General features: G+C 43.1%; 1 protein-coding gene across 2 annotated transcripts in view; it reads right to left on the reverse strand.

Moving 5' to 3' along the window:
- The window catches only part of chtopa (chromatin target of PRMT1a), a 60,707-nt gene extending 34,821 nt beyond the window's left edge, over positions 1-25,886 (reverse strand). For both annotated transcript variants that reach the window (XM_056298326.1, XM_056298325.1), the window contains exons 1-4: positions 25,563-25,886; positions 25,003-25,092; positions 23,761-23,911; positions 540-714 (exon numbers count right to left, since the gene is read on the reverse strand). In XM_056298326.1, the coding sequence (XP_056154301.1) occupies positions 540-714; positions 23,761-23,911; positions 25,003-25,067 (391 nt within the window). In that variant the 5' untranslated portion in view covers positions 25,068-25,092; positions 25,563-25,886. The remainder of the gene's footprint in view (positions 1-539; positions 715-23,760; positions 23,912-25,002; positions 25,093-25,562) is intronic.
- Positions 25,887-26,286: the final 400 nt, after the last annotated feature.

Raw genomic sequence — 26,286 nt, forward strand, 5'->3', positions numbered from 1 at the left:
GATATTTTCTTCTCTTATATCGAAAGATTAATGGATTGCACATTTATTATAGCATTGTAAAATAAAATGTGGTGCTGTACTCCAGGGCAGAGTATAATCTCCTTGATAAGCCCATAGGAATTTTGACTTTACACTCAATAAAAAGTTCACTTTTGGCAAATTTGTGATTTCTACTTTGGCCATACATCCCCTCTTTACTACTTGAGAGTTTGTGTTTGTTCTAGTTGGTTAATACAATCCCTGTCCATACTGCCATGTAGCAGCAATACGAAGATGAAAGTTTCAAAGTATACAAAAGTTACTGAGCCGGATTTCTAGCAGGTTGTGATCTATTAATGGTTGTGGATGGCAAAAAGAATGTTTTAAATATATCCTGAAAAATGAAACTGATGCTCTTCTACCAATTCTTTGAAATGTGTAGATATTTTTGTGTACTCTTAGGCTTGTAACTTCACATCAGCTAAATTTCTCTAGGGAATAAATAAAATTATCTCATCTAATCAAAACTTTAACATTCATCATACATTTTAGAGACTTACCTCTGACTGACAGAGCTCCCCTAATTGCTCCTCCTCGAACACGTCCTCGAAGACCACCTCTGGCCATGCCACGCATCCCTCCTCTGCCTCCAGTAGCACCTCCACGCATCAGGGATCCAATGGGTCTTCCCAACCTTGCCTGGATATTACTCTTCCCGAGCCGCTGCTTCAGGCTCTGATCGAAATAAATGAGGGGTATAATTGTGACAAAATAATGACAAATGGGAAATCCTTTGAAGACATTTTGTTAGCACCATCAACCACTGCGCACCCAGAGGTTTCACCGTTTTCAAAACGGTCTTATCAGTACACCATCAGAGGTAACACAATGACCGAAAATTGAACCACAATCAAAATGTTCCTACTGCTCTACCGATTTGTCTTTTGCCCAAATGAATCATCTCAGCTGTGCTCCCACGAAGTTAATTGTTCCCTTCATAGGTGAACTACAACGCCTCCAGGGGCATTTTAATTGCCGCCTACTGAACTTTGAATATTTCCTCAGCTTCGAGGAGCAATTAATTAAAGTGGACCTCGCCAATCCCCTCTTACTTGCCCTTGTGTAGCATCCACCAAAAATACATAAATAAAGACATTATCACTCAATTTGTGGACTTCCTTTCAAACACTATGCCCAATTTTGATTGAGTTCTAATTCTTGGTGATTTTAATATTTGATTTTTTTTACATTTTATTTTGATATATACTTTAACAATCCCCGTAGGGAAATTACACTCTGAATTTAAACCATCCTAGCTGTATAATTAGGAGCAGTGGGCAGCCGCCATGCAGCGCCCGGAGACCAACTCCAGTTTGTCTTGCCATGCCTCACTCAAGGGCATAGAGAGGAGTATTAACCCTAACATGCATGTCTTTTTGATTTTTGATATTCATGTTTGCTGTCCCACTAAGCCTCTTATAAGTGATTTTACACATCCAACGGAGTCTTTTAATATTGCTCTACTTATCACTGGTCCCACTCAAAAGCTAGAGCATATACTCAACCTAGTCTTATTGTTTGGTTTTCCAATCTGCAATGTGGAAAAATTGATGCCTCTCTGTCAAATCATAGTGCTGTCATATCTGATGTATCTGCCCCTCTTCTAATAAATCTTATATCCCTGTATGTTTCTCTCGCTACATTAACTGTTTGACTGCCAATACGTTCTCTGAGGCTCTCTTAGAAAATCCCAATACCTGCACTATTGAGCACCCCCCCCCGCACAGTGCTGAGGAACTCAGCTCCTTATTTAATACCACCTGCTTTTCTACTCTGAATACCCTTAAATTGAAAAAGCCCAAGCCTAAAGGTCTGCCTTGGCTTAATGACACCACCAAATCCCTGAGTGAGTGAGTGCAGGATATCTGAACAAAAGTAGAAACTTGATAAGTTTCAAATTTCGTTTTGAGAAAAAAAAAATTCGTTGAGAAGACTTTTTTTTGAGAAACAATCTTCACAAATATCAATAAGCAGTTAAGGCTGTATAATGGCTTGAATTACTTGGGACAAAAAACAATAAACCTACAATCCATGAGGAGGCTGAAACCGGCTAGAACTTACTAATTGACGTGTCCGTGTTGAAGTAGGCCACTTGTCAGATCAATGATTGAAATTCCACAAGATCCATTGCAATAATACTCCACAAGTGTATTTATTTACGCCACAAAAATATCCGATGCATAACCGCATGAAAGATCTAAAGCAAACGGTACTACCTTCACAAGTGCACAACAAACGACATGACGGTAACAAACACACCTGAATGTCATCAGGACCATACACATTATATAGGCAGGTAATGCATTTCCGCTCTGACAGGCAGAGCCACCTGCTGGGCAATAAAGGGAACTGCCATCAAGAACCCAGTTTCATACAATAGAGAAATGCAAGCAAAATAAATGAAATATAAAATATGGCACTAAACCAGCAAATTGACTCTAACAGGCTGTGAGAGCAAAATACTTTTCTGACCTAATTTCCAAAAACTCATAATCCAAAGGTTATATTCAGTAACTACTACTGTCGGCTGCTCCCATTAGGGGTCGCCACAGCAGCTCATCCGTTTCCATTTCTTCCCGTCTCCTGTGTCTTCCTCTGTCACCACATCCATAAACCTCCTCTTTGGCCTTCCTCTTTAACTCTTTCCTGGCAGCTCCATATTCAGTATCCTTCTCCCAATATACCCAGCATCTCTCCTCCACACATGTCCAAGCCATCTCAATCTTGCCTCTCTTGCTTTGTCTCCAAACCGTCCAGCCTGGGCGGTCCCTCTAATCGTTCCTAATCCTGTCCGTCTTCGTTACTCCCAGTGAAAATCTTAGCATCTTCAACTCTGCCACCTCCAGCTCTGCCTCCTGTCTTTTCGTCAGTGCCACGGTCTCCAAACCATATAACATAGCTGGTCTCACAACCATCTTGTAAACCTTCCCTTTAACTCTTGCTGGTACCCTTCTGTCGCAAATCACTCCCGACACTGTTCTCCACCCACTCCACCCTGCCTGCACGCTCTTCTTCACCTCTCTACTGCACCCCCCGTTACTTTGGACAGTTGACCCCAAGTATTTAAACTCATATGCCTTCATCACCTCCACTCCTTGCATCCTGACCATTCCACTGTCCTCCCTCTCATTCACGCATAGGTATTCCGTCTTGCTCCTACTGACTTTCATTCCTCTTCTCTCCAGTGCATACCTCAAACCTCTCTAGGCTCTCCTCAACCTGCACCCTACTCTTGCTACAGATCACATTGTCATCCGCGAATATCATCGTCCATGGAGACTCCTGCCTGATCTTGTCCGTCAACCTGTCCATCACCATTGCAAACAAGAAAGGGCTCAGAGCCGATCCTTGATGTAATCCCACCTCCACATTGAACCCATCTGTCATTCAAACCACACACCTCACCATTGTCACACGTCCCTCATACATATCCTGCACCACTCCTACATACTTCTCTGCAACTCCAAACTTCCTCATACAATACCACAACTCCTCTCTCGGCACCCTGTCGTATGTTTTCTCTAAATCTACAAAGACACAATGCAACTCTTTCTGGCCTTCTCTATACTTCTCAATCAACATTCTCAAAGCAAACATCGCATCTGTGGTGCTCTTTCATGGCATGAAACCATACTGCTGCTCGCTAATCATCACCCCCCCTTTAACCTAGCTTTTATTACTCTTTCCCAAATCTTCATGCTGTGGCTGATCAACTTTATACCTCTTTAGTTGCCACAGCTCTGCACATCACCCTTGTTCTTGAAAATCAGTACCAGTATGCTTCTTCTCCACTCCTCAGGCATCCTCTCACTTTCCATGATTGTGTTAAACAATCTAATTAAAAACCCCACTGCCATCTCTCCTAAACATCTCCATGCCTCCACAGGTATGTCTTCAGGACCAACTGCCTTTCCACTCTTCATCCTCTTCATAGCTGCCCTCATTTCCTCCTTGCTAATCCACTGAACTTCCAGATTCACTATCCCTACATCATTCAACCTTCTCTCTCATTTTCTTCATTTATCAGCCCCTCAAAGTACTCCTTCCACCCTCTCAGCACACTCTCCTCGCTTGTCAGCACATTTCCATCTCTATCATTGATCACCCTAACTTGCTGCACATCCTTTGCAGCTCGGTCCCTCTGTCTAGCCAATCAGTACAAGTCCTTTTCTCCTTCCTTAGTGTCTAACCTGTCATACAACTCACCATACGCCTTTTCCTTTGCCACCTCTCTCTTCACTTTACGCTGCATCTCCTTGTACTCCTGTCTACTTTCTTCATCTCTCTGACTATCCCACTTCTTCTTTGTCAACCTTTTCCTCTGTATACTTTGCTGTACTTCCTCATTCCACCACCAAGTCTTCTTGTCTTCCTTCCTCTGTCCTGATGACACATCATGTACCTTCCTAGCTGTCTACCTCACTATTTCTGCAGTGGTTGCCCAGCCATCTGGCAACTCTTCACTACCACCCAGTGCCTGTCTTAACTCCTGCCTGAACTCCACACAACAGTCTTCCTTCTTCAACTTCCACCATTTGATCTTCGGTTGTGTCTTCACTCGCTTCCTCTTCTTGGTCTCCAAAGTCATCCTACAGACCACCATCCGATGCTTCCTAGCTACGTTCTCCCCTGTCATCACCTTGCAGTCTCCAAATCCCTTTTAGATCGTGCCTTCTACATAAGATATAGCCAACCTGTGTGCACTTTCCTCCACTCTTGTACGACACCCTGTGTTCCTCCCTCTTCTTGAAATATGTATTCTCCACAGCCATTTCCATCCTTTTCGCAAAATCGCCCACCATCTGTCCTCTCACATTTCTCTCCTTGACTCCATACCTTCCCATCACCTCTGTTCCCTTTACCAACATTTCCATTGAAGTCCGCTCCAATCACCACTCTCTCCTCCTTGGGTACCGTCTCCACCACATCATCCAACTCACTCCAGAATTCTTCTTTCTCGTCCATCTCATACCCAACTTGCGGGGCATATGCGCTGATAACATTCAGCAATACACCTTCGATTTCCAGCTTCATACTCATCACTCTGTCTGATACTCTCTTCACCTCCAGCACACTCTTGACATACTCTTCCTTCAGAATTACCCCTATCCCATTTCTCCTCCCATTCGCACCATGGTAGGAGAGTTTGAACCCACCTCCGATACTCCTGGCTTTACTCCCATTCCACCTGGTCTCTTGCACACACAGTATGCCTACCTTTCTTCTTTCCATCATATCAGCCAGGTCTCTCACTTTACCAGTCACAGTGCCAACATTCAAAGTTCCGACTCTCACCTCCACATGCCTACCTTTCCTCCTCTCTAGCTGCCTCTGGACATGCCTTCCCCCTCTCCTTCTCCTTTGCCCAACAGTAGCATAGTTTCCACCGGTACCCTGCTGGTTAACAGTACCGGTGGAGGTCATTGATAACCCGGGCCAAAGATTTTATGCCGGATGCCTTTCCTGACGCAACCCTCCCCATTTGTCCGGGCTTTGGACCGGCACTAAGAATGCACTGGCTTGTGCATCCTCAGTGGCTTCTCCTCAACCAAATCATTCAAAAAATAGGCATTTCCTTACACTGTTATGCTGATGACACTCAGCTTTACCCCCCCCCCCAAACCAAACAACCAGTCATATTTAGTAAGCCTCTTCAACTACCTTGAGGACAAAGTGCTAGATGGCACAAAAATTCCTGTGGGAGCCAAGTTACATAATAAGATGATAATTTATAAGCACAGTCTGTATTTGTGTACTTAGCTTACATAAATTGAGATAATTAACCTATTCAATGAAATCACCTATTTAACAGTAATTGCTAAAAGTCAGCTAATAATCATTTGATTTAATTCATGTTGATGTAAGCATGATATTTTGCAAAAGGGAACACTGTACACGCTTTTTGTTAGAACGGTGATTTAGGTTATTGTCACTTTAAGAGATAGGGTGCGTGGGCTTATGAATGCAACTTTGCAAAAGACAAGTTTTTTGTTTTTTGTTTTTGAGTTGAGGCTCAAGTAACGACCGGGTCACACGGTTTTCTTACCGTAGTACAATTTGCTGATGAGGAGAACTTAACTTTGAATATTCTTGTAAGTAGATACAAGCTGTGTAATAAAAATACTTGGTTTCATCCTTTCTTACATAGGAGTCCTATGGAAGTTTTTCCCCCAACAAGTTAATGTACACGAGTTAAGCTCAAGTAATCGCAGAAGTTCGACTCCCACACTTCCTAAAACTGAATGAAGGCAAATGTAAAGTTGTAATATTTTGCCCCCCTGACTCCGGTTAAATGTTTACACAGTCTTGGCAACCTGTCCACCCTTGTCAAACATCATGTCGAAAACCTTGGTGTGATATTTGATTCTACATTCAAGTTTGACAAGAAAGTTAATGCAGTAGTGAAAACCAATTTTTCCAGCTTTGTACTATTGCCAAAATCAAGCTGTTTCTTTCTTTTAAAGATCTAGAGAAAGTTATCCACACTTATATATCCTCTGTCTTAAGATTACTGCAACTCCACGTATATTGGGATTAGTCAGTCGTCCCAGTCCCACCTGCTGCTGGTCCAGAATGTTGCAGCCAGGCTCCTGAGAAGTACCCGGAAGAGGGACCACATTACCCCTATAATGACCTCTTTCCACTGTTGAGGGTCACACAAGGAGAAAAAAAAAGCACTCTTGAAACCAACCATTTAATTATGGACAAACCCACTAAAATAAATGGATGTTCATTCACCAATCAGTGAGAGAAATGAGAACAACGGGATGAAGCAATCCTGATGTTGAATCTGTAACTCTGTTGTGGCAAGCCTGATGCACTTGCCAACATATGCATTGGAAAGTCTGTTTCTTTCCTGGTTCTTGATCGAGTTCATCGAAAGAAAACGACCCACATGGGTAAGTGGAGGGGGAAATTGTGAGTAGGAGCAGTGCAATAGCGCTCATGTTTCTGAATCGAGCTTGGGGAACCAAGTTGATCCAAAAGTCACTCACCCCAACGTCCTTGTGTTGTGCTTTAAGCAAATCAGATGTTTCCATCTGAAAAGACCTTCATCTAAAGGGCTATGGAAGGCCTCATCTATGGAAGGTACCAGCCTTTTGGCCCCTGCAGTCCACTGCCCGCCAGCCAAAATATTTAACAGCTATCTCAGGAAGAGGAGGATGTCACCTGAGAGTTTAGGGGGCTTTCAAATTGTTCCTTGGAAAATTTCTGCCAGGCTCGTCACAAAATCCTTCATTGCTGGATCTTCCTGCGTTTTGTTCTTCTTGCAATGCTCCCGCAGATTTGGAAATTGCAACTTTCAGGAGCCCTACCCGGATTGGCACAGGTGGTGGAGCAATGACTGGGATGACTTGGAAGAGTGGGGTAATTGGCCGGAAACAATTGGGGAGAAAAAAAAAAGGGGGGGGGGATTCTCATTTAAGATTTATACGTCATCAAGACGGCACTGCGTATGGTAGCCTCGGTTCTGCACTCTCTTGTACCTTGTCCGTTTTTGTTTATTTGTTTAGTTTCCAGTGCCCACTCACTGAACACATACAGCAGGGAAGAACTTTTAAGTCTTCAACTGTCCACTAAACAAACTGATCAAACGTTTTTACCGACTTTAATTGAACATTTTAACCAAAGTCTTGCCGCGGTCTTGATCGGTACAGCCCTGTGCCGATTACACCAAAGACGCCGAAGGGGTCAGCCGGAGTGCTCGTCAAACTGCGACAGCAGGAATTAAGAACTGCCTTCCCATCAATCCACCTGGCAAATGTCCACTCTCTGGCCAACAAGATGGACAAACGGCTACTCCTAAATGGAAAAAAAATTCAAGACTTTTCCAGCTCTACCACCCTGTGTCTCACTGAAACCTGGCTTAGTGATATAGCAAATCACAGACCATAAACTTCATCTGCCACAGTTCCAACTCCTCTGGGCGGACCGTGATACGAACCGACTGGGAAAAATTGGGTGGCGGCATATGCTTCTACATAAACAAAGGTTGGTGTACGGCTGTCACAATGTCAAAGAAATCATGCAGCCCTCACTTAGAGACCCTTTTCAGTGACTGTAAACCATTCTATTCACGGCGGCAATTTTCATCATTTATTCTGTTTGGTGTCTATATCCCAGCCCTTTCTTCTTCAAGGCCTTCTCGTTAGCGAGGGTTGCCAGCACCATCAGGATGACATGCTTGCCAAACAAGTCTCCTCCAGTTCTTTCTGTCCTGAGCTGATCTTGTTGCCTCTGATATTTTCAGACTAAGCCATTCTTTGACGTCATCATGTTACTGCCTTTTTGGTCGGCCTCACTTGCGCTTTGCTGGTGTAGTTCCCAAAATCGCTGTCTCCATTAATTTACTTCCACCTGGACGACAGGTAGGCCCAAAGAATGATAGCTTTCTTTTCATTATATGTGCCATTAGTCCTCTTTTTGTTCCTAATTCATTAAGGATGCTCGCATTCATTCGTTTCTCTATCCAACTTATTCGAAGCATCCTATGATAAAGCCACATCTTTGCAGCCTCAATCCTGTTTACCATCACTTACTTCAATGTCCAACTTTCAGCTCCATATGACAACACTGGCCAGACGAGTGTTTTAAGTAGACTTGACTTTCACTTCTTTTCTAATTCTCCTATCTTTCCAAATTGGTACCATCTTCATCATTATTTTCTTTGCTAGGGTAATTCTGATTTTTATGTCATCTGTACAATCATCCGTCATTTGTCTTAATTGAACCCAAGTATTTGAAGCTGTCTAGGTGTTCTACGTCTTGTCCATCTACGGAGATTGCAGTATCTGATCTTTCAAAAGTCTTAGAGAAAGCAGTTTATGTACAATTACAAATGCACCTAGAAATTAATGGCATTTGTGAAAAGTTCCAGTCTGGTTTTAAATCACGTTACAGCACTGAAACAGCCCTTTTAATAGTTTTTAATGATCTTCTTTCAACTCTGCACTCTGGGAACTCTGCTGTTATGGTGCTTTTGGACCTGACTGCTGCCTTTGACACGGTTGACCATAATATTCTTGCATCACGTCTTGAGCTAGATGTAGGCATTAAAGGTACTTTCCTAGAATGGTTCAAGTCTTACCTGTCAAATAGAAGCTTTTCTGTCCATATAGACCAATTCTCTTCAGCTGCGGCCCCACTTAACTGTGGGGTCCCACAAGGCTCCATTTTGGGCCCCATTCTCTTCTCATTGTATATGCTGCCCTTGGGGTCCATTTATAAAAAAACATATGTCTTTTCATTGTTTTGCTGATGATTTGCAAATCTATCTGCCTATAAAAACAAACAGCAGAGATTCAATACAGGCTTTGCTGAGTTGTTTAAAGGATGTCAAAACATGGATGGAGTTAAATTTCCTGAAATTAAATCAAAATAAGACTGAAATTATTGTATATGGACAGCCTGATCTGCTGGATGGTTATGATAGTGCTCTTGGCCCTTTAGCTTCCTACAGTCCCTCTTCTGTTAGGAATCTTGAGGTGATTTTTGACAGCTCTTTTAACTTTGACAAACAAACAAGCTCAGTAGTCAAAACAAGTTTTTTTCAATTACGACTTCTGGGAAAAGTAAAGGCCTATCTCCCTCCAAATGATCTTGAAAGGGTAATTCATGCGTTTACTACCTCTCGTCTAGATTATTGTAACTCATTGTATGTTGGCATAGCTCAGTCGTCGCTTCGTCGCCTGCAGCTTGTACAAAATGCAGTTGCTCGCCTGCTGACAGGAAAGAAGCGACGTCATCACATAACGCCTGTACTGGCCTCCCTTCATTGGCTTCCTGTCTGTTTTAGGATCCAGTTTAAGATTTTATTACTTGTTTTCAAGTCTTTAAATGGGCTGGCACCATCTTATTTATCTGAGCTAATACGTTATCATACACCAGTCAGAGCACTCAGGTTAGCAAACTAGATGCTCTTACATGTTCCGAGATCCAGGCTTAAAGAATAGGGATGACAGAGCCTTTGCAGTTGCTGCCCCCGATCTCTGGAACAACTTACCAATACACATAAGATCTGCTCAGACCCAAGAGACTTTTAAATCTTGGTTAAAGACCTACCTTTCTGGCATTCAAGTTGAGCTAGACACCGTGATTTTATTGTGGAAATATACTTTTACTCTTGTGTTTTATTGTTTATATTTTAATTCCTTTATTTTACTATGTATTTTTTACATGTACTTTTATATTCATATGTGTTACTTATTTTATATTGTATTTTAAGCTTGTGCAGCACTTTGGTTCAACTGTGGTTGTTTTAAATGTGCTATATAAATAAACTTGACTTGACCTATGCTCACTCCATATTCATCTATATCTGCATCACTTGTTCTGTGTATAGTGTGAATATGAGTGGTGATACAACGCAACCTCGACGTACATCCTTCTCCATTAGAAAAGCTTCTGTGTTCTCACCATTCCATCTCACCACTGCTGTATGGCCAATATATAGAGCTTGAAGCAGTGCAATGAGGTGTCAAGGGAAACCCATTTCCAGCATGATGTTAAAGAGCTGTGTATGGCTTACTGAATCAAATGCCTTTGAATAATCAATAAAAATCTGCATTGCTTTATTATCTGTGCTGGATACCTTTTCAATTAGTGTTTGCAGTGTTACCAGCATTTCTGAAAACCCTCTTCCTTGTCTGTAACCTGTTTGCTAATCTGACATCTCGGATTCCATCTTGTTTATCATTCCGTCCAACAAGATGGATAGCATGATTTTACTTGTATGACTAATGAGGCTTATTGTGTGATAGTTCGCACAGACTTTGCTGCATCCAGATTTGAAAATTGTGACAAATTCCTGTGTTCTCCAGTCTTTTGGCCATTGACATGAACTCCGGATTTTGCAAAATCAGCCCAGGCCTGTGTTAAAGAGTCGTTAAAACACCTGGCTGATCAAATTACAAACTACTACTACTACTTTCGGCTGCTCCCGTTAGGGGTCGCCACAGCAGATCATCCGTTTCCATTTCTTCCTGTCTTCTGCATCTTCCTCTGTCATACCAGCCACCTGCATGTCTTCCCTCACCACATCCATAAACCTCTTGTTTGGCCTTCCTCTTTTCCTCTTTCCTGGCAGCTCCATATTCAGCATCCTTCTCCCAATATACCCAGCATCTCTCCTCCACACATGTCCAAGCCACCTCAATCTCGCTTCTCTTGCTTTGTCTCCAAACCGTCCAACTTGAGCGGTCCCTTTAATATAATCATTCATAATCCTGTCCTTCTTCGCCACTCCCAGTGAAAATCTTAGCATCTTCAACTCTGCCGTCTCCAGCTCTGCCTCCTGTCTTTTCGTCAGTGCCACGGTCTCCAAACCATATAACATAGCTGGTCTCACAGCCATCTTGTAAACCTTCCCTTTAACTCTTGCTGGTACCCTTCTGTCGCAAATCACTCCCGACACTGTTCTCCACCCACTCCACCCTGCCTGCACTCTCTTCTTCACCTCTCTACTGCACCCCCCGTTACTTTGGACAGTTGACCCCAAGTATTTAAACTCATATGCCTTCGTCACCTCCATTCCTTGCATCCTGACTATTCCACTGTCCTCCCTCTCATTCATGCATAGGTATTCCGTCTTGCTCCTACTGACTTTCATTCCTTGTCGTAACTAAGACGGATAGCACGTTGATTCAGCTTGGCTCTTTTTTACTGAATCAAAACACAAACAATGAGCGCAAATATCAAGACTTCCTATTACAGATCAAATTACAAACAATCAGCGCAAATATCAAGACTCCCTACTATGGAGATTTTAACAGAGCAAACCTCAGCCATGAATTGCCAAAATACAGACAGTATGTTAAATGTCCCAACAGAGACAAAAATACTCTAATACTGTTACACAGTATTAAATGACACCTATTTATTGTTCTGTCCCCCGTGCAGCCCTGGGTGTGTCTGATCAATGTCTGATTCATCGTATCCAAACCTACAGGCAGAAACTACAAACTGCAAAGCCTGTGGTTAAAACTGTGAGGAATGGACCAATGAATCAAAACTGGAACTCCAGGCCTGCCTCTACTGCACTGACTGGAGTGTTTTTGAGGCTGCATCTACAGACCTGGGGAACTTACTGATACTGTGACATCTTATATCAGCTTTTATGAGGACATGTGTGTGCCCACCAAATTCTTCTGCACCTTAGCTAAACTCGGGCAACTTCGTCAGGCCAAAGAGGTAGCCCACAGGAGTGGCGATACGGCCCGGTATAACAAAGCCAGAAATACACTTACAAAGGAGATCAGAGTGGCAAAAAGGTGCGACTCTGAAAAGTTGAAAAACTGGTTTTTTTCAATGACCCATCATCAGCCTGAAGAGGTTTGTAGACATTACCAACTACAGGACACATCCCCCCCAAACTGCAAGGAACCATCAACTGGCTGACGACATAAATGGGTTTTACTTCAGGTTTGAAAAGCAAACTTTCACACCCCTCACCCTCTCCAGCCACAATACACAACCAACGGCACTCCCTGCCAGCCCCTCTCTCCTCCCCACTGAACCCCCACCCGCACTCAGGATCTGTGTTGAGGACGTGTGCCAGCTCTTCCAGAGACAGAACACCAGCAAGGCACCGGGCCTGGATGGCATGTCACCCTCCTGTCTTAACGTCTGTGCTGACCAGCTGGTCCCCATTTTCACACTGATCTTCAACAGATCACTGGAGCTTTGGGAAGTCCCCTCCTACTTCAAGAGCTCCATTATCATCCTGGTCCCCAAGAAACACCGTATCACAGAATTAAATGACTACAGGCCTATTGCCCTAACATCTGTGGTCATGAAATCCTTCGAGAGAAGGATGTTGGCCCACCTGAAGGAAATCACAGGCCCACTGCTCGACCCCCTGCAGTTTGCCTACCGAAGAAAACAGGTCCGTGGATGATGTAGTCTACATGGGATTGCACTACATCTTGCAACACCTCGACTGCCCAGGGATATATGCAAGGGTCCTGTTTGTTCAGCTCAGCTTCCAACACCATCGTCCAAGATATCCTCCACTCCAAACTCACTCAGCTCACTGTACCAGCCCCCATCTGCCAGGGGATTAAAAACTTCCTGACAGACAGGATGCAACTGGCGAAGCTGGGGAAAATCACATCCAGCACCCGGACCATCAGCACCGGCACTCCCCCATGGATGTGTGTTCTTCCCTATAATCTTCTCTTGCTACACAAATGAGTGCACCTCACGAGACTCATCTGTTAAACTCCTGAAGTTTGCGGACGACAAAACCATCATTGGCCTTATGGTCTGATGGTGACGAGTCTGCATATAGACAGGAGATTGATCAGTTGGCCCTCTGGTGCAGCCATTAACAACCTGGAGCTGAATATGCTCAAAACTGTGGGTTTTGACCCACGGTTTTGAGCATATTCTCAATAACCATACTCACCATACCCAATAACTTTTTCCCAGGACAGACATGAACATGGAACAAGACAAGTTAGCAGGGGTCATGTTACAATTCCTCAACCCAGAACAAATGCAATGAAAAGAACTGCTATGTATAGGGCCATTTCACAGTGGAATAGGTTGCCATACGTTATTACTCAGGCAACAAGTAAAGGATGTTTTAAAAAGCAACTTAAGAGATTATTTTTGGGTACAGGCATACACAATGTGTAATACATAACTTTTTATATTTTTATTCTGAAATATGTAGCTCAATGCAGTTGGTAGGAGTAGTCTGTTATAGATGCTACTGTGTGTGTGTGTGTGGGGGGGGTTATATGATGGCTTCTCTAATAATGCTGGTTTAATTGAGGTGGGTGGGATGGGGTGGGGGATGAATTGAATTTAGTGATGTAATTGTGTTTATTTATATATACATGCATGTGAAAGCATGTGTATACATGGATGTTTTTAATGTGGACCCCAGGAAGAGTAGCTGTTGCCTTGGGTAACAGCTAATGGGGATCTAAATAAACATAAACTCAGCATGGTGTCTGTGGTGAAAACCGAGATTTCTGAGTTCCACAATCTCCCAGAACCTAAGGTGGGCATCCAACATAGACACAATCATCAGAAAGGCCCAGCAGGGGCGCCCGGGTAGCACTAGTGGTCTATTCTGTAGCCTGCAACACGGGGATCACCGGTTCGAATCCCAATGTTACCTCCAGCTTGGTCGGGCGTCCCTACAGACACAATTGGCTGTGTCTGCAGGTGGGAAGCCAGATGTGGGTATGTGTCCTGGTCGCTGCACTAGCACCTCCTCTAGTAGGTCGGGACGCCTGTTCAGGGGGGAGGGGGGGTAGCGTGATCCTCCCACACGCTACATCCCCCTGCTGGAACTCCTGATTGTCAGGTGAAAAGAAGCTGCTGGCGACTCCACAAGTATTGAAGGAGGCATGTGGTAGTCTGCAGCCCTCCCCGGATCGGCAGAGGGGGTGGAGCAGTGACCAGGACGACTCAGAGAGCAGGGTAAATTGGCTACATACAATTGAGGGGAAAAAAAGGGGGGGGGGGCAGCAGAGGATGTACTTTCTCTGCCAGCTCAAGAAATTCAACCTGTCTCAGGGAGTGTTGATTCAGTTCCACGCTGCAATAATCCAGTCTGTCCTTTGCACATACATCAGTCTGGTTTGGTTCGGCCACCAAACAGGACAGGGACAGACTACAATGGACACAGTTAGGTCTGCGGAGAAACTCTTTGGTGCCAGCCTGCCCTCCATTCAGGATTTATACACCTCCAGACTCAGGAAACGGGTAGGCAACATCACTGCAGACCCATCACACCCTGGTCACAACCTGTTCCAACTCCTCCCCTCTGGCAGGTGGCTACAGAGCACTGTACTCCAAAACAACCAGATATAAAAACAGTTTCTTTCTGTGGGCTGTCATTCAAATGAATGCCTTACACTGTCAATAAATCCATCATACTGTACTGTACATGTTGTATATACTGTACTGGTACACTCTGTCATGTCCATCTACCTCAGGCATGTATGTAAGTAATAATAATAAATCACTACATTTATATAACACTTTTCTAGACACACAAAGCAGTTGTGCGTCTAGAAAAGCGTTATATAAATGCGTTATATAACATCTATTTCAGCATCTCTGATATAGTCTCTGCACCACTGCACCTTATCATCTCTTTTTTCACCCGTATGTAGAATATATGTGAAGACTGGTGTGCTGTAGCGTTGTTATTCTATGTTAAGTACACTGACAGAACCACAAAACTGGAGTCAGATTCCATGTTTGTGCAAACCTACATGGTCAATACACATGATTCTGATTTAACCTTTTGTAGATACAGTTCGTGCCACCCGGTGCCGGACATCAGTTCCTGCCACCCAGTGCCAGATATCAGGGGTTACCACGTGGTCTCTCATGTTTAAACTCTTAAATGGTGGTGATAGCACCTTATTTCTATTTTATTGTGTGTGTGTGAGTGTGTGTGTATGTATTATTCTTTTTAACTTTTATCGTTACTATTTACTGTTAATCTTTCCCTCTTGCACCAACATACCAAAACAAATTCCTTTAATGTTCTTGAACATGGCAATAAATAGGATTTTGATTCTGAACTGTAATTTGAGTGATTAGGTACTTGTAGGTTTGTACTCCCAAGGTCAACTTGACAAGCATGTATTCCTCAAGAGTGAGTTTGTACTTAAGATAACTCAATACTGAGAAATGCCCGGTGTATTGGGCCGCCATTATTTAGCTGTTTTTTATACATTAGTCTTAAGTGCCATCCTGTTACTTGTGGTAATTTTATCTCATTTGAGGTTTTATGTTTTTTAATCACTGCCCCCCCCCTTTACTCTGCATCTTACTTCACGGGCCTCCTAATTCAGTTAGTTTTATCTCGGAGTTTTCTGACCTATCTATTGTCATGCCTTCATGCTTGTCATACACCGAGGTCGCAAGTCCTTCGGTACCCAATTTCTGTCTACAAGGCAGTAGTAATAAATTATATGATGTTTAATGTAATAAATCACATCATATATGGAAGTCTGACATCTCTGATCTGACAAGACAAAACTAGCATTCTTCAGAGCATGTGTTGAAAGTATCCTACTTTATGGGTCGGAGACATGGACCATGAAAACAGATCTTCAGGCGGGACTTGACAGAACACACGCCTCCTTATGAGAGTTAAAGAACATCTCCTGGCGGCAGCACAAAAGCAAAGCTGAAATCTACGGTGATACACCACTTATGTCAACCACGGTTGCACAGAGGAGATCACGTTTTGCAGGACACTGCTCCAAAGCAAAAGATCCAATTATATCCGACGTTATCTGTATGCATCTCCCATGTCCTAACAGAGGAAGGCGACCTTCCAACTACATAGACTGTATTTCAAGACCCACCAAATCAAATGGGAAACAGAGAATACTGGTGTGACATTGTGAACGCATGCTCAACTGCGGTCAAAGGACGATGATGATGATGATTGTCATGCCAAAATATGACAGGGTGCTTATTCTTGGTGATCTTGTCATGTGTCATGTGTGTTGTCTTTCCCATTCCCTGATTTCACATATTTTGGATCTTTTAGACTCTTTTAACCTCACATTCCACATGCCACAGAATCCAAAAGTCGCATCTAAGACCTTGTACTCTCATCTGGTTTCTCTCTCAAGTGTCTTCATCTGGTGGATATGGCTGTATCCGACCATGAAGCTGCTGCTTTCAAAGTCCCACTGCAGCTCTCTATTCCTAGTCACTGTCCTAAAACCTGCCCTAACATTCTCAACGCTGGCCCTGCAGTTAAATTCTGTGATGCTTTTAATTCATCATCCTTTAATCCCTCTTTATCCCCCTCAATCCAGATGCAGTTAAATTCATTCAATGATCAGTGCCCCCCCATCCTCCAGCACATCGCACCACTTAAAACTAGGAAACAAAAATCAGATACCCTCCCCTGGCTGAATGATCACACTCGTGCCCTTAGAAGATTCTGTAGAAAACCAGAACGACAATGGAAGGTCATCCATCCATCCATTATCCAAACCGCTTATCCTGCTGTCAGGGTCGTGGGGATGCTGGAGCCTATCCCAGCAGTCATTGGGGACACCCCGGACAGGCCGCCAGGCCATCTCTCTCTCTCTCACTCTCTCTCTCACTCACTCACTCACTCACTCACTCACTCACTCACTCACTCACACACTCACACACTCACACACTCACACACTCACACACTCACACACTCACACACACACACACACACACACACACACACACACACACACACACACACACACACACACACACACACACACATCTAGACACAATTTAGTAAAGCTGATTCACCTGACCTACATGTCTTTGGATTGTGGGAGGAAACCAGAGCCCCTGGAGGAAACCCACGTAGACACGGGGAGAACATACAAACTCCACACAGAGGACGACCCGGGACGACCCCCAAGGTTGGACTACCCCGGGGCTCAAACCCAGGACCTTCTTGCTGTAAGGTGACCGCGCTAACCACTGTGCCACCCATGGAAGGTCAACAAGTCTGAATTACCATATAACACCCTTAAAACCACATGTTAATTTACCAGAAGGCAGTTAGGGAAGCAAGATCAGCGTACTTCTCTGAACTTATATCAAGGAATAACCACAATCCTAAAGTTCTCTTAATTGATTGTGTTATTAATGGCCCTCCACTTCTCTTTTTGAACCTGATGTTGAGTTGTCTGAAAAATTTCTCAGTCATTTTGTAAATAAGGCAAATATCAGGTCCAAAATCCAGCCAGGCTCTTGCATTCGTTCCATTCTCCATCTTAAATCAAATTGTCTTTTCTGGAGAGAGTGATTTCTTCTCACTTGATGTCTTTTATGAACACTAATAGTGCTTTTAACAGTTTCCAGTCTGGTTTTGGAGCACTTCATAGTACCGAGACAGTCTGGTTTTAGAGCACTTCATAGTACCAAGACAGCTCTAGTTAAGGTCACTAATGACCTACTGCTGACTGCAGACACAGGCGACTGCTCGATTTTAGCTCTTTTAGACTTAAGTGCTGCCTTTGGCATCAAGGGCTTGGCTTAGTTTATGATGCTCATACCTCTCCAACAGAACTTTTTCTGTTGTTCTGGGTAACTCTACTTCATCAATGGCTCAGTTCTTGGCCCCCTTCTGTTTTCTATATACATGCTGCCCCTTGGCCAGGTCATTCAAAATCATGATGTGTTTTACCATTTTTATGCTGACGATACTCTGTTATAGAGGTCACTAAAACCCACAGATCCTAGTGCCCTTGCAAATCTCAATAGTTGCCTCTCTGACATTAAGTCAAGTCAAGTCAATTTCATTTGTAGAGCCCAATATCACAAATTACAAATTTGCCTCAGGGGCTTCACCGCAACACAACATCCTGTCCTTAGACCCTCATATCAGATAAGGAACAACTCACTAAAACCCTTTAACAGGGAGGACAAATAGGAAGAAACCTCAGGGAGAGCAACAGAGGAGGATCTCTCTCCCAAGACGGACAACGTGCAATGATGTTGTGTTTACACAATTTACACAACACAACATTGAAAGAGGATAACACAATTATAGTGGAATTATAAGATATATGAAGAATATGATAAGGAGGATGCCAAGCAGTGTCCAGACGCCGACGGAACAGCCCAGGACCCAAGTCAAAGTCACACATAGTCACATATCCTAGTGAGTTAAGGATAGAACTCCCCCCCCCCCCCCACTTTTTCTCCCCAATTGTATCCGGCCAAGTACCTCATCTTTCCAAGCCAACCCGATCTCTGCTCTCTCCATACTGATCTCTAGGACTCCAAGTCAGCGGCACTTAGCCTACTTCTTTGGTTAATTATAATTACTAACTACCATGGTGAGCCACTTAACACTAGAATGACCAAGATGGGCATTTTGACCGTTTTGGATTTTCAAAGTTTAATAACTTTTCTTTTTTTTTGGGGGGGGGGGATACAGACATGCCGCTCCATGAATGCTCCTAAAATTGCATATATTTGCATTAAAATTGGTTTTAGTTCAATTGTGTGAAACAAGAAAAAAAGAAAAAAGATAAGATCTACCTAAAACGATCATGGGCGGTCAAAATGACGGCCGGTTTTTTAAATTTATTCTGTCAAGATAAATGCCCAATTGAGATATTAATGCAATGCATATGTTAGTATGTCTGCTAGGAAACAACTGACACCAAAATTAATATTTTAACACCTATAATACCATCCATCCATCCATTATCCAAACCACTTATCCTGCTCTCAGGGTCGCAGGGATACTGGAGCCTATCCCAGCAGTGAGTCAGCAGGCAGGCAGGGAGACACCCTAGACAGGCCGCCAGGCCGTTGTTTGTGTCATTTCATTCACAATGTTCAGTTCTTTCTTTACATGTCATGTTTTATATAGGCCTTGTTACGTATGTTAGATTAGTAATATCTGTACATGTCATGTTTTATAGGCCTTGTTTTCTGTTTTGTTTTTCTGGTAACATTTTCACTTTTTCACTGAGCCGGCATCTTTTGCCATCCAGTTGTCACTGTGTCGTTTGTGATTAAAGAAATGAGCTTTAGTTCCATCAGAACTTCACTCACACTTCGTTTGTTGACACATGTCCCTGTGATCACTGTAGCAACATTATCTGAAGCCTAAATAGCTTTTCTTTGCCCTGTATGCAGCCTGCCACCTGCCCACAGATGGCAAACCAGACATGCATGCTGCAAGGTGCACAGAAACACACTGACTGAGAGAGGCAGAGATCAGTTCCTATAACAGGAACATACCAGAAGCATTTATTTAAGTTTTATTAGTAATAAACAAAAACTCCTGCCTGTCACACCCCAACAACAACAAAATTATGTCTGAAAGCTCACCGCAAACTATCTGGGTTTAATGTGTACAAACTAGATTGTCCAAGTGACCGCTTCAGTCTAAACTGACTTGCAGGTATCCCCACCCTTATAAACAATACAAAATGAAACAAAACGAAAGCATTAGCACTCCTCATCCTTGAGAAGAGAGCTAACACGTCAGGCCAGGACAGTCTACACCATCTACAGGCCAGTGGCCACTCTTTCAAGGATGAGGATGTGCACATCCTTGATAGGGAGGAATGCTGGTTGGAACGGGGAGTCAAACAGGCCATCTAGTATGTGAAGAGGGAACGACCATCCCTGAACCGGGGGGGGGGGGGGGCTAAGAGTACATCTGTCACCGTCTTACAATGCTGTGACTGCAAACATTTCCAAATCCTCTGTGAATAGTACACATGGCCATTGTAACTCTACTTAAAAGGTCACACCCATATTTGCATATGAAACTGATTGCCGGTTTCGGTCGTTACGCAACTGCATTTTTTTTACAAGGGTGGGGACACCTGCAGTATGTTTAGACTTAAGAGGTCACTTAGATGATGATGAAACGTTTCTGTCAATGTCAATAAACATTGTGTCCAGATGAACTGATTCAACTTCCTTTAACTTGGCCAAGGACTAAGGAATGGTCGCAATCACAACATTGTAAGATGGTGACAGATGTACTTTTAGCTGCTGCCCCCCCCTCTCGATTCAGGGATGGTCGTTCCCTCTTCACATACACTACCGTTCAAAAGTTTGGGATCACCCAAACAATTTCGTGTTTTCCATGAAAAGTCACACTTATTCACCACCATATGTTGTGAAATGAATAGAAAATAGAGTCAAGACATTGACAAGGTTAGAAATAATGATTTGTATTTGAAATAAGATTTTTTTTACATCAAACTTTGCTTTCGTCAAAGAATCCTCCATTTGCAGCAATTACAGCATTGCAGACCTTTGGCATTCTAGCTGTTAATTTGTTGAGGTAATCTGGAGAAATTGCACCCCACGCTTCCAGAAGCAGCTCCCACAAGTTGGATTGGTTGGATGGGCACTTCTTTGAGCAGATTGAGTTTCTGGAGCATCACATTTGTGGGGTCAATTAAACGCTCAAAATGGCCAGAAAAAGAGAACTTTCATCTGAAACTCGACAGTCTATTCTTGTTCTTAGAAATGAAGGCTATTCCATGCGAGAAATTGCTAAGAAATTGAAGATTTCCTACACCGGTGTGTACTACTCCTTTCAAAGGACAGCACAAACAGGCTCTAACAGGTACTATTTAATGAAGATGCCAGTTGGAGACCTGTGAGGCGTCTGTTTCTCAAACTAGAGACTCTAATGTACTTATCTTCTTGCTCAGTTGTGCAACGCGGCCTCCCACTTCTTTTTCTACTGTGGTTAGAGCCTGTTTGTGCTGTCCTCTGAAGGGAGTAGTACACATCGGTGTAGGAAATCTTCAATTTCTTAGCAATTTCTCGCATGGAATAGCCTTCATTTCTAAGAACAAGAATAGACTGTCGAGTTTCAGATGAAAGTTCTCTTTTTCTGGCCATTTTGAGCGTTTAATTGACCTCACAAATGTGATGCTCCAGAAACTCAATCTGCTCAAAGAAGTGCCCATCCAACCAATCCAACTTGTGGGAGCTGCTTCTGGAAGCGTGGGGTGCAATTTCTCCAGATTACCTCAACAAATTAACAGCTAGAATGCCAAAGGTCTGCAATGCTGTAATTGCTGCAAATGGAGGATTCTTTGACGAAAGCAAAGTTTGATGTAAAAAAAATCTTATTTCAAATACAAATCATTATTTCTAACCTTGTCAATGTCTTGACTCTATTTTCTATTCATTTCACAACATATGGTGGTGAATAAGTGTGACTTTTCATGGAAAACACAAAATTGTTTGGGTGATCCCAAACTTTTGAACGGTAGTGTAGATGGCCTCTTTGACTCCTCGTTCAAACCAGCATTCCCCCCTATCAAGGATGTGCACATCCTCATCCCTGAAAGAGTGGCCACGGGCCTGTAGATGGTGTAGACTGTGGAGTCCTGGCCTGACGTGTTAGCTCTCCTGTGTTCTGCCATCCTCTTGGCTAGTGTCTATTTGGTTTCCCTGATGTACAAGTCACGGCAATCCTCCTGGCACTTAACTGTTTGTGCTGGGGGACCTGATACTTGGGGCGGACCAATTTCTGGCGCAGTGTTTTGGGGTTTGAAAGCAATGGAGACGCAGTGTTGGGGAAAATACACATTTCAACTGTTCCGAAACTCCCACAACATATGGAACCACCACTGTTTATGCTTAGACAGCTGTTGTCCTTCTCTTCGATCGGCTGATGCACTGTTTGGGTGTCTTCCTGGCTTTGACAAACGCCCAGTCAGGATAACCACACTTAACCAGGGCCTGTTTAATGTGGGATTTCTCCCCTCCCCCGGGCTCTGTGTCGATGGGGACATTGTCAGCTTGGTGGTACAGAATCCTGATGACTCCCTACTTTGTGCTCTAGTGGATGATGAGAGTCAAACCTTAAGTACTGATCAGTATGTGTTGGTTTATGATAAACCTCAACAATCAAATGTCTCCCATCACCAACTGCAATTTCACAGCTTAAGAAGGCTAACTTGTAATTTTTCACATCCTCCCTGGTGAACTTGATGTGGTTGTCCACAGAGTTAATGTGGCCGGTGAAATGTGGTACATCCTGAGATCTAACTTTAACCCAGGTGTCGTCCACAAATCTGAACCAATGGCTAGGTGGTGTCCCTGGATAGGACATCATAGCCTCTTTTCCACTTCCTCCATATACATAGATGGCCTTTTTGACTCCCCATTCCCCGGGAAGACGGAACAACCATCCCTGAACTGGGGGGGGGGGTATAAGAGTACATCTGTCTCCATCTTACAATGCTGTGATTGCAAACATTCCCAAATCCTCTGTGAATAGTACACATGGCCATTGTAATTCTAGTTAATGGTCACACCCATATTTGCATATGAAACTGATTGTTTGTTTTGGTCGTTATCCAACTGCATTTTTTACAAGGGTGGAGAAACCTGCAGTCAGTTTAGACTGAAGAGGTCACTTAGATGAGTGATAAAACTTTCCCTCAATAAACGCTGTGTCCAGATAAACTGATTCAACTTTCTGGATTATTGAGCATGCATAAAGACATCTTGTTTACATTTCTTTTGTAACAGCCCAGCTGGAGGCTGGGGTAGGCAGGTTTTTATGGCGTCATTGAGCATAAATTCCACAATAACCTTTCAGTATATTCTAATCAAGTGGTCAGAGAAAACTAGACTTCTGCTCCTCCCCTTGGCTCTGTATTCACAATTTAAAAAAAGCTAGCGCAGGATGAAGATTTTCGACGAGAGTGTTCCTATTGGTTGTTCTACAAATGCAGATGCACGTGTACACGATCAATTTGCGTCCGCCCTGTCGGTCACTTGTGGTTGTAACCCTAACCCTAAAAATTAACAAGACCAACTCCAAATGGCTGCTTCACATAAACTTACTTTAACTAAGAGACTCGCTGATTTTTTTATTTTTATTTTTTACATGGATAGACTATCAACTACAATACAAGTTTCATGAGTCTTGCTTTAACATTTCCTGGCTTTACAAGAGTGTAAAGGGCTGAAGAGCAAAGGGGGTGTAAATTGGTGGGAGGGACTTTGGAGTGATACAAGGCAGCAGAGAGAGGTGGAAGGATTTGTATGGGAATGTTCAATGTGACCTCCTGCAGGTTTAATACTAAACAACTTCTTACTAACAATAATCATGTGGAAATTCCCACAAAACCACCTTTTTTGGTACAAAATATAGTCTCCATCAACACAGGAGCCTTGCAATGGGATTGTTTACAACAAAATCTTTTGTTTGTAAAATCAAAACAGTCACCTCACCTGCTTGTTGTGCAGTGCAGCCTGAACAGAGGGTCGGTTCTCCATTTGCTGGGCCAGCCGACGATTACGGGCACTAGCAATGTGCTGTTGCTGCATGGTGGCTCGAATGCTCACTGCCGTAGGTTGCTTGTTCTTCAGCATATTAGTGAAGCTTAAGAAGTGAAAGGGGAGGAAGTGAGAGGGAGGAAGTAGGGAAAATAGTGGGTATGCATAGGAAAAGGAGGAGGGAGGTTTTCCAAATCAAGTCATTTTTCATACCATGGACCGAAGCGGCTCTTCTGTTACGCAAGGCCTAGGACACCACTTTTTTGGCACTTCTTTAAATTTCTCTCAGACATTTCAGAGTGATTTGAAGTTGACCACATTATGAAACCATTGTGAAGCCAAGAAAAAAAATATTTGAAAAAAGAAAATCAAAGCAACATATGAGTAAAAACAGAATGAAGGCCAAAGGTAGTGAGGAGCAGTGGGGACATCAATTTGCCACTTACAGGCCAACCACTTCCTTAGGTGATATCATCACTTAGCAGTGGGGGAGGCCCAGGACAGATGGTACAGGTTTGGCTACCCAGCCACTTACAGCCCAGACCGTGCCTTGGGGTGACACCACTGAAGGGAGTATTAGATGTAGATGAGGAGCGGAGGGGAAAAAAGGGGGGAGGGTGCTTGGTCACGTCTGGACTAGGACTGGGCACCTTTTCTGTCTTGTAAACTTTTAATAAAAAGAGAAGCTGGCAGGAAAGGAGAAAGATATTTGCTGAACTGTGGTTGATTTGAGAGAGAATATATACTGAGCAGATGGAAAATGCACCAAAGAAGTAGCTTTTCTCTTGTTGAATTGATGCTTTTTTTTCCCTTTGAAAAGCATATTTGCTGTATCTTTTGCAACTATCAGCAGCAGCGGTGCCAAAGCATTCTCAGGAATGTCCTCTGAACCATTTTAGAACAGATGCCTTACCAAGTATGACCATTACCCTCTTCCCCTGTGCAAGTGTGCACTACTCACACAAGATGGTCCATGGGATGTATTATTCACTAAATTCAGCTTAGTATTTGCAACAGCAATTGCTGATAATGGCAACCATTTTGAGTGAGTTGTTCACAAGTGCCTAGGCAGCTTAATATCCTTGGAGGGTCCGGTCCCCAACTGTGCCTTTCCGTAGTAAGCACTAGAGGCTTCGAACCAGTGGCTCGCCCGTGCATCTGGAATTTAAATTGTTGACAGGGTACATGACGCCTCACCGCTCATTGAGAGACACTTTGGTGGTGCTTTTCAGCACAACTTTTTGGGAAGAGGTTGCACTCATTCTGACTTGTTTGGTTGGCAGGCTCCTGGAAAGAACAAATGGTGGGATGGGATTGAATCAAACAGGATTTGAAGGCGGAAGGCAAACACAAATTTAGATAACTAGCCTCTAAACAGCAAACAAAGACTTGCGTAGAATTCAAGTACGTCATGTTGTGGACTGCATCGCAACTATACAAGCCACCAACAAACATTAGCTATCACAATGTCCTTGTGGTCATAAGCAAGTACACCTTGATTAATAATGTCAAGAATAACGGATAGGACAGTAAATATAACGTAATGTTGCCCGTTCCATGCAACTGTTTGAAGGTTCAATTGCCACCTGGCTATCCATGCAGACATAGTACGAACTTTAACGTGCCTGACATTCTCCTGAACAACATCACCTACAGTTGTACCATGATTATAATTGGTTAAGCTATCAAAATCCACGGAAACATTATGTGGTTATTCGGAAAGACCTAGGTAGTAATTTTAGTAGCATTTAACTTACAATGACCGTTGCGTCAGACGAGACTCCGAACGTAGCTCAAGTTAGCTTTGCTAACTAGCTAGCACCAGCGTCGTTTAGTATGAGGCTAGCGATTTTCCTCTTAACTGAATGCGATGTGAAATGCTGGGCCAATTGAAGTTGACTTTATGTCTGCGATGCAAATTAATTTGATATTTAAAATATTGTACACCACGTTCTCTTTCCTTAACTTCTTCCCCCTGGGTGCTCTCACTCATTCGATATCTTAAAATGGTTGCCTGCGTGACCGGTTTGAAGAGCTACGGCCTCTTCTTCTCCTCCTTCTACTCCCCCTCTTCTTTTCGTATTTTCTTCTTCTTCTTGATTTATGTCAAATAAGGCTATGGCGCATTACCGCCACCAGCTGGAATGGAGTGTGGATTTGGAATCTAACTAAACAGACAACGATTTTTTTTAACAAAACTTTATGTAAATTCAATTCAAAACATTACAGAGAACGTCATCGTTTATATAAAAAATCCAATTATAAACGTTACAGCAAGGGACAAAAAACAGACAAACATAAAAATCAAATACATGTGTTCAAAGCATCATGTCTGTGAATATTCTCATTCATCCAGGTCATGGTTATCCAAAGGAGTTGAATCAAGTGCAACTGGACTTGGTATATAGCATCGTATATTTTCAAAGTTTGAAGGTCACAACAAACTTTTTTCAGCTAAGTGAAAGATACTGTTCAGTTAGT

Source organism: Lampris incognitus, chromosome 18, assembly GCF_029633865.1.
Source record: "Lampris incognitus isolate fLamInc1 chromosome 18, fLamInc1.hap2, whole genome shotgun sequence".
Lineage (NCBI taxonomy): Eukaryota > Metazoa > Chordata > Actinopteri > Lampriformes > Lampridae > Lampris > Lampris incognitus.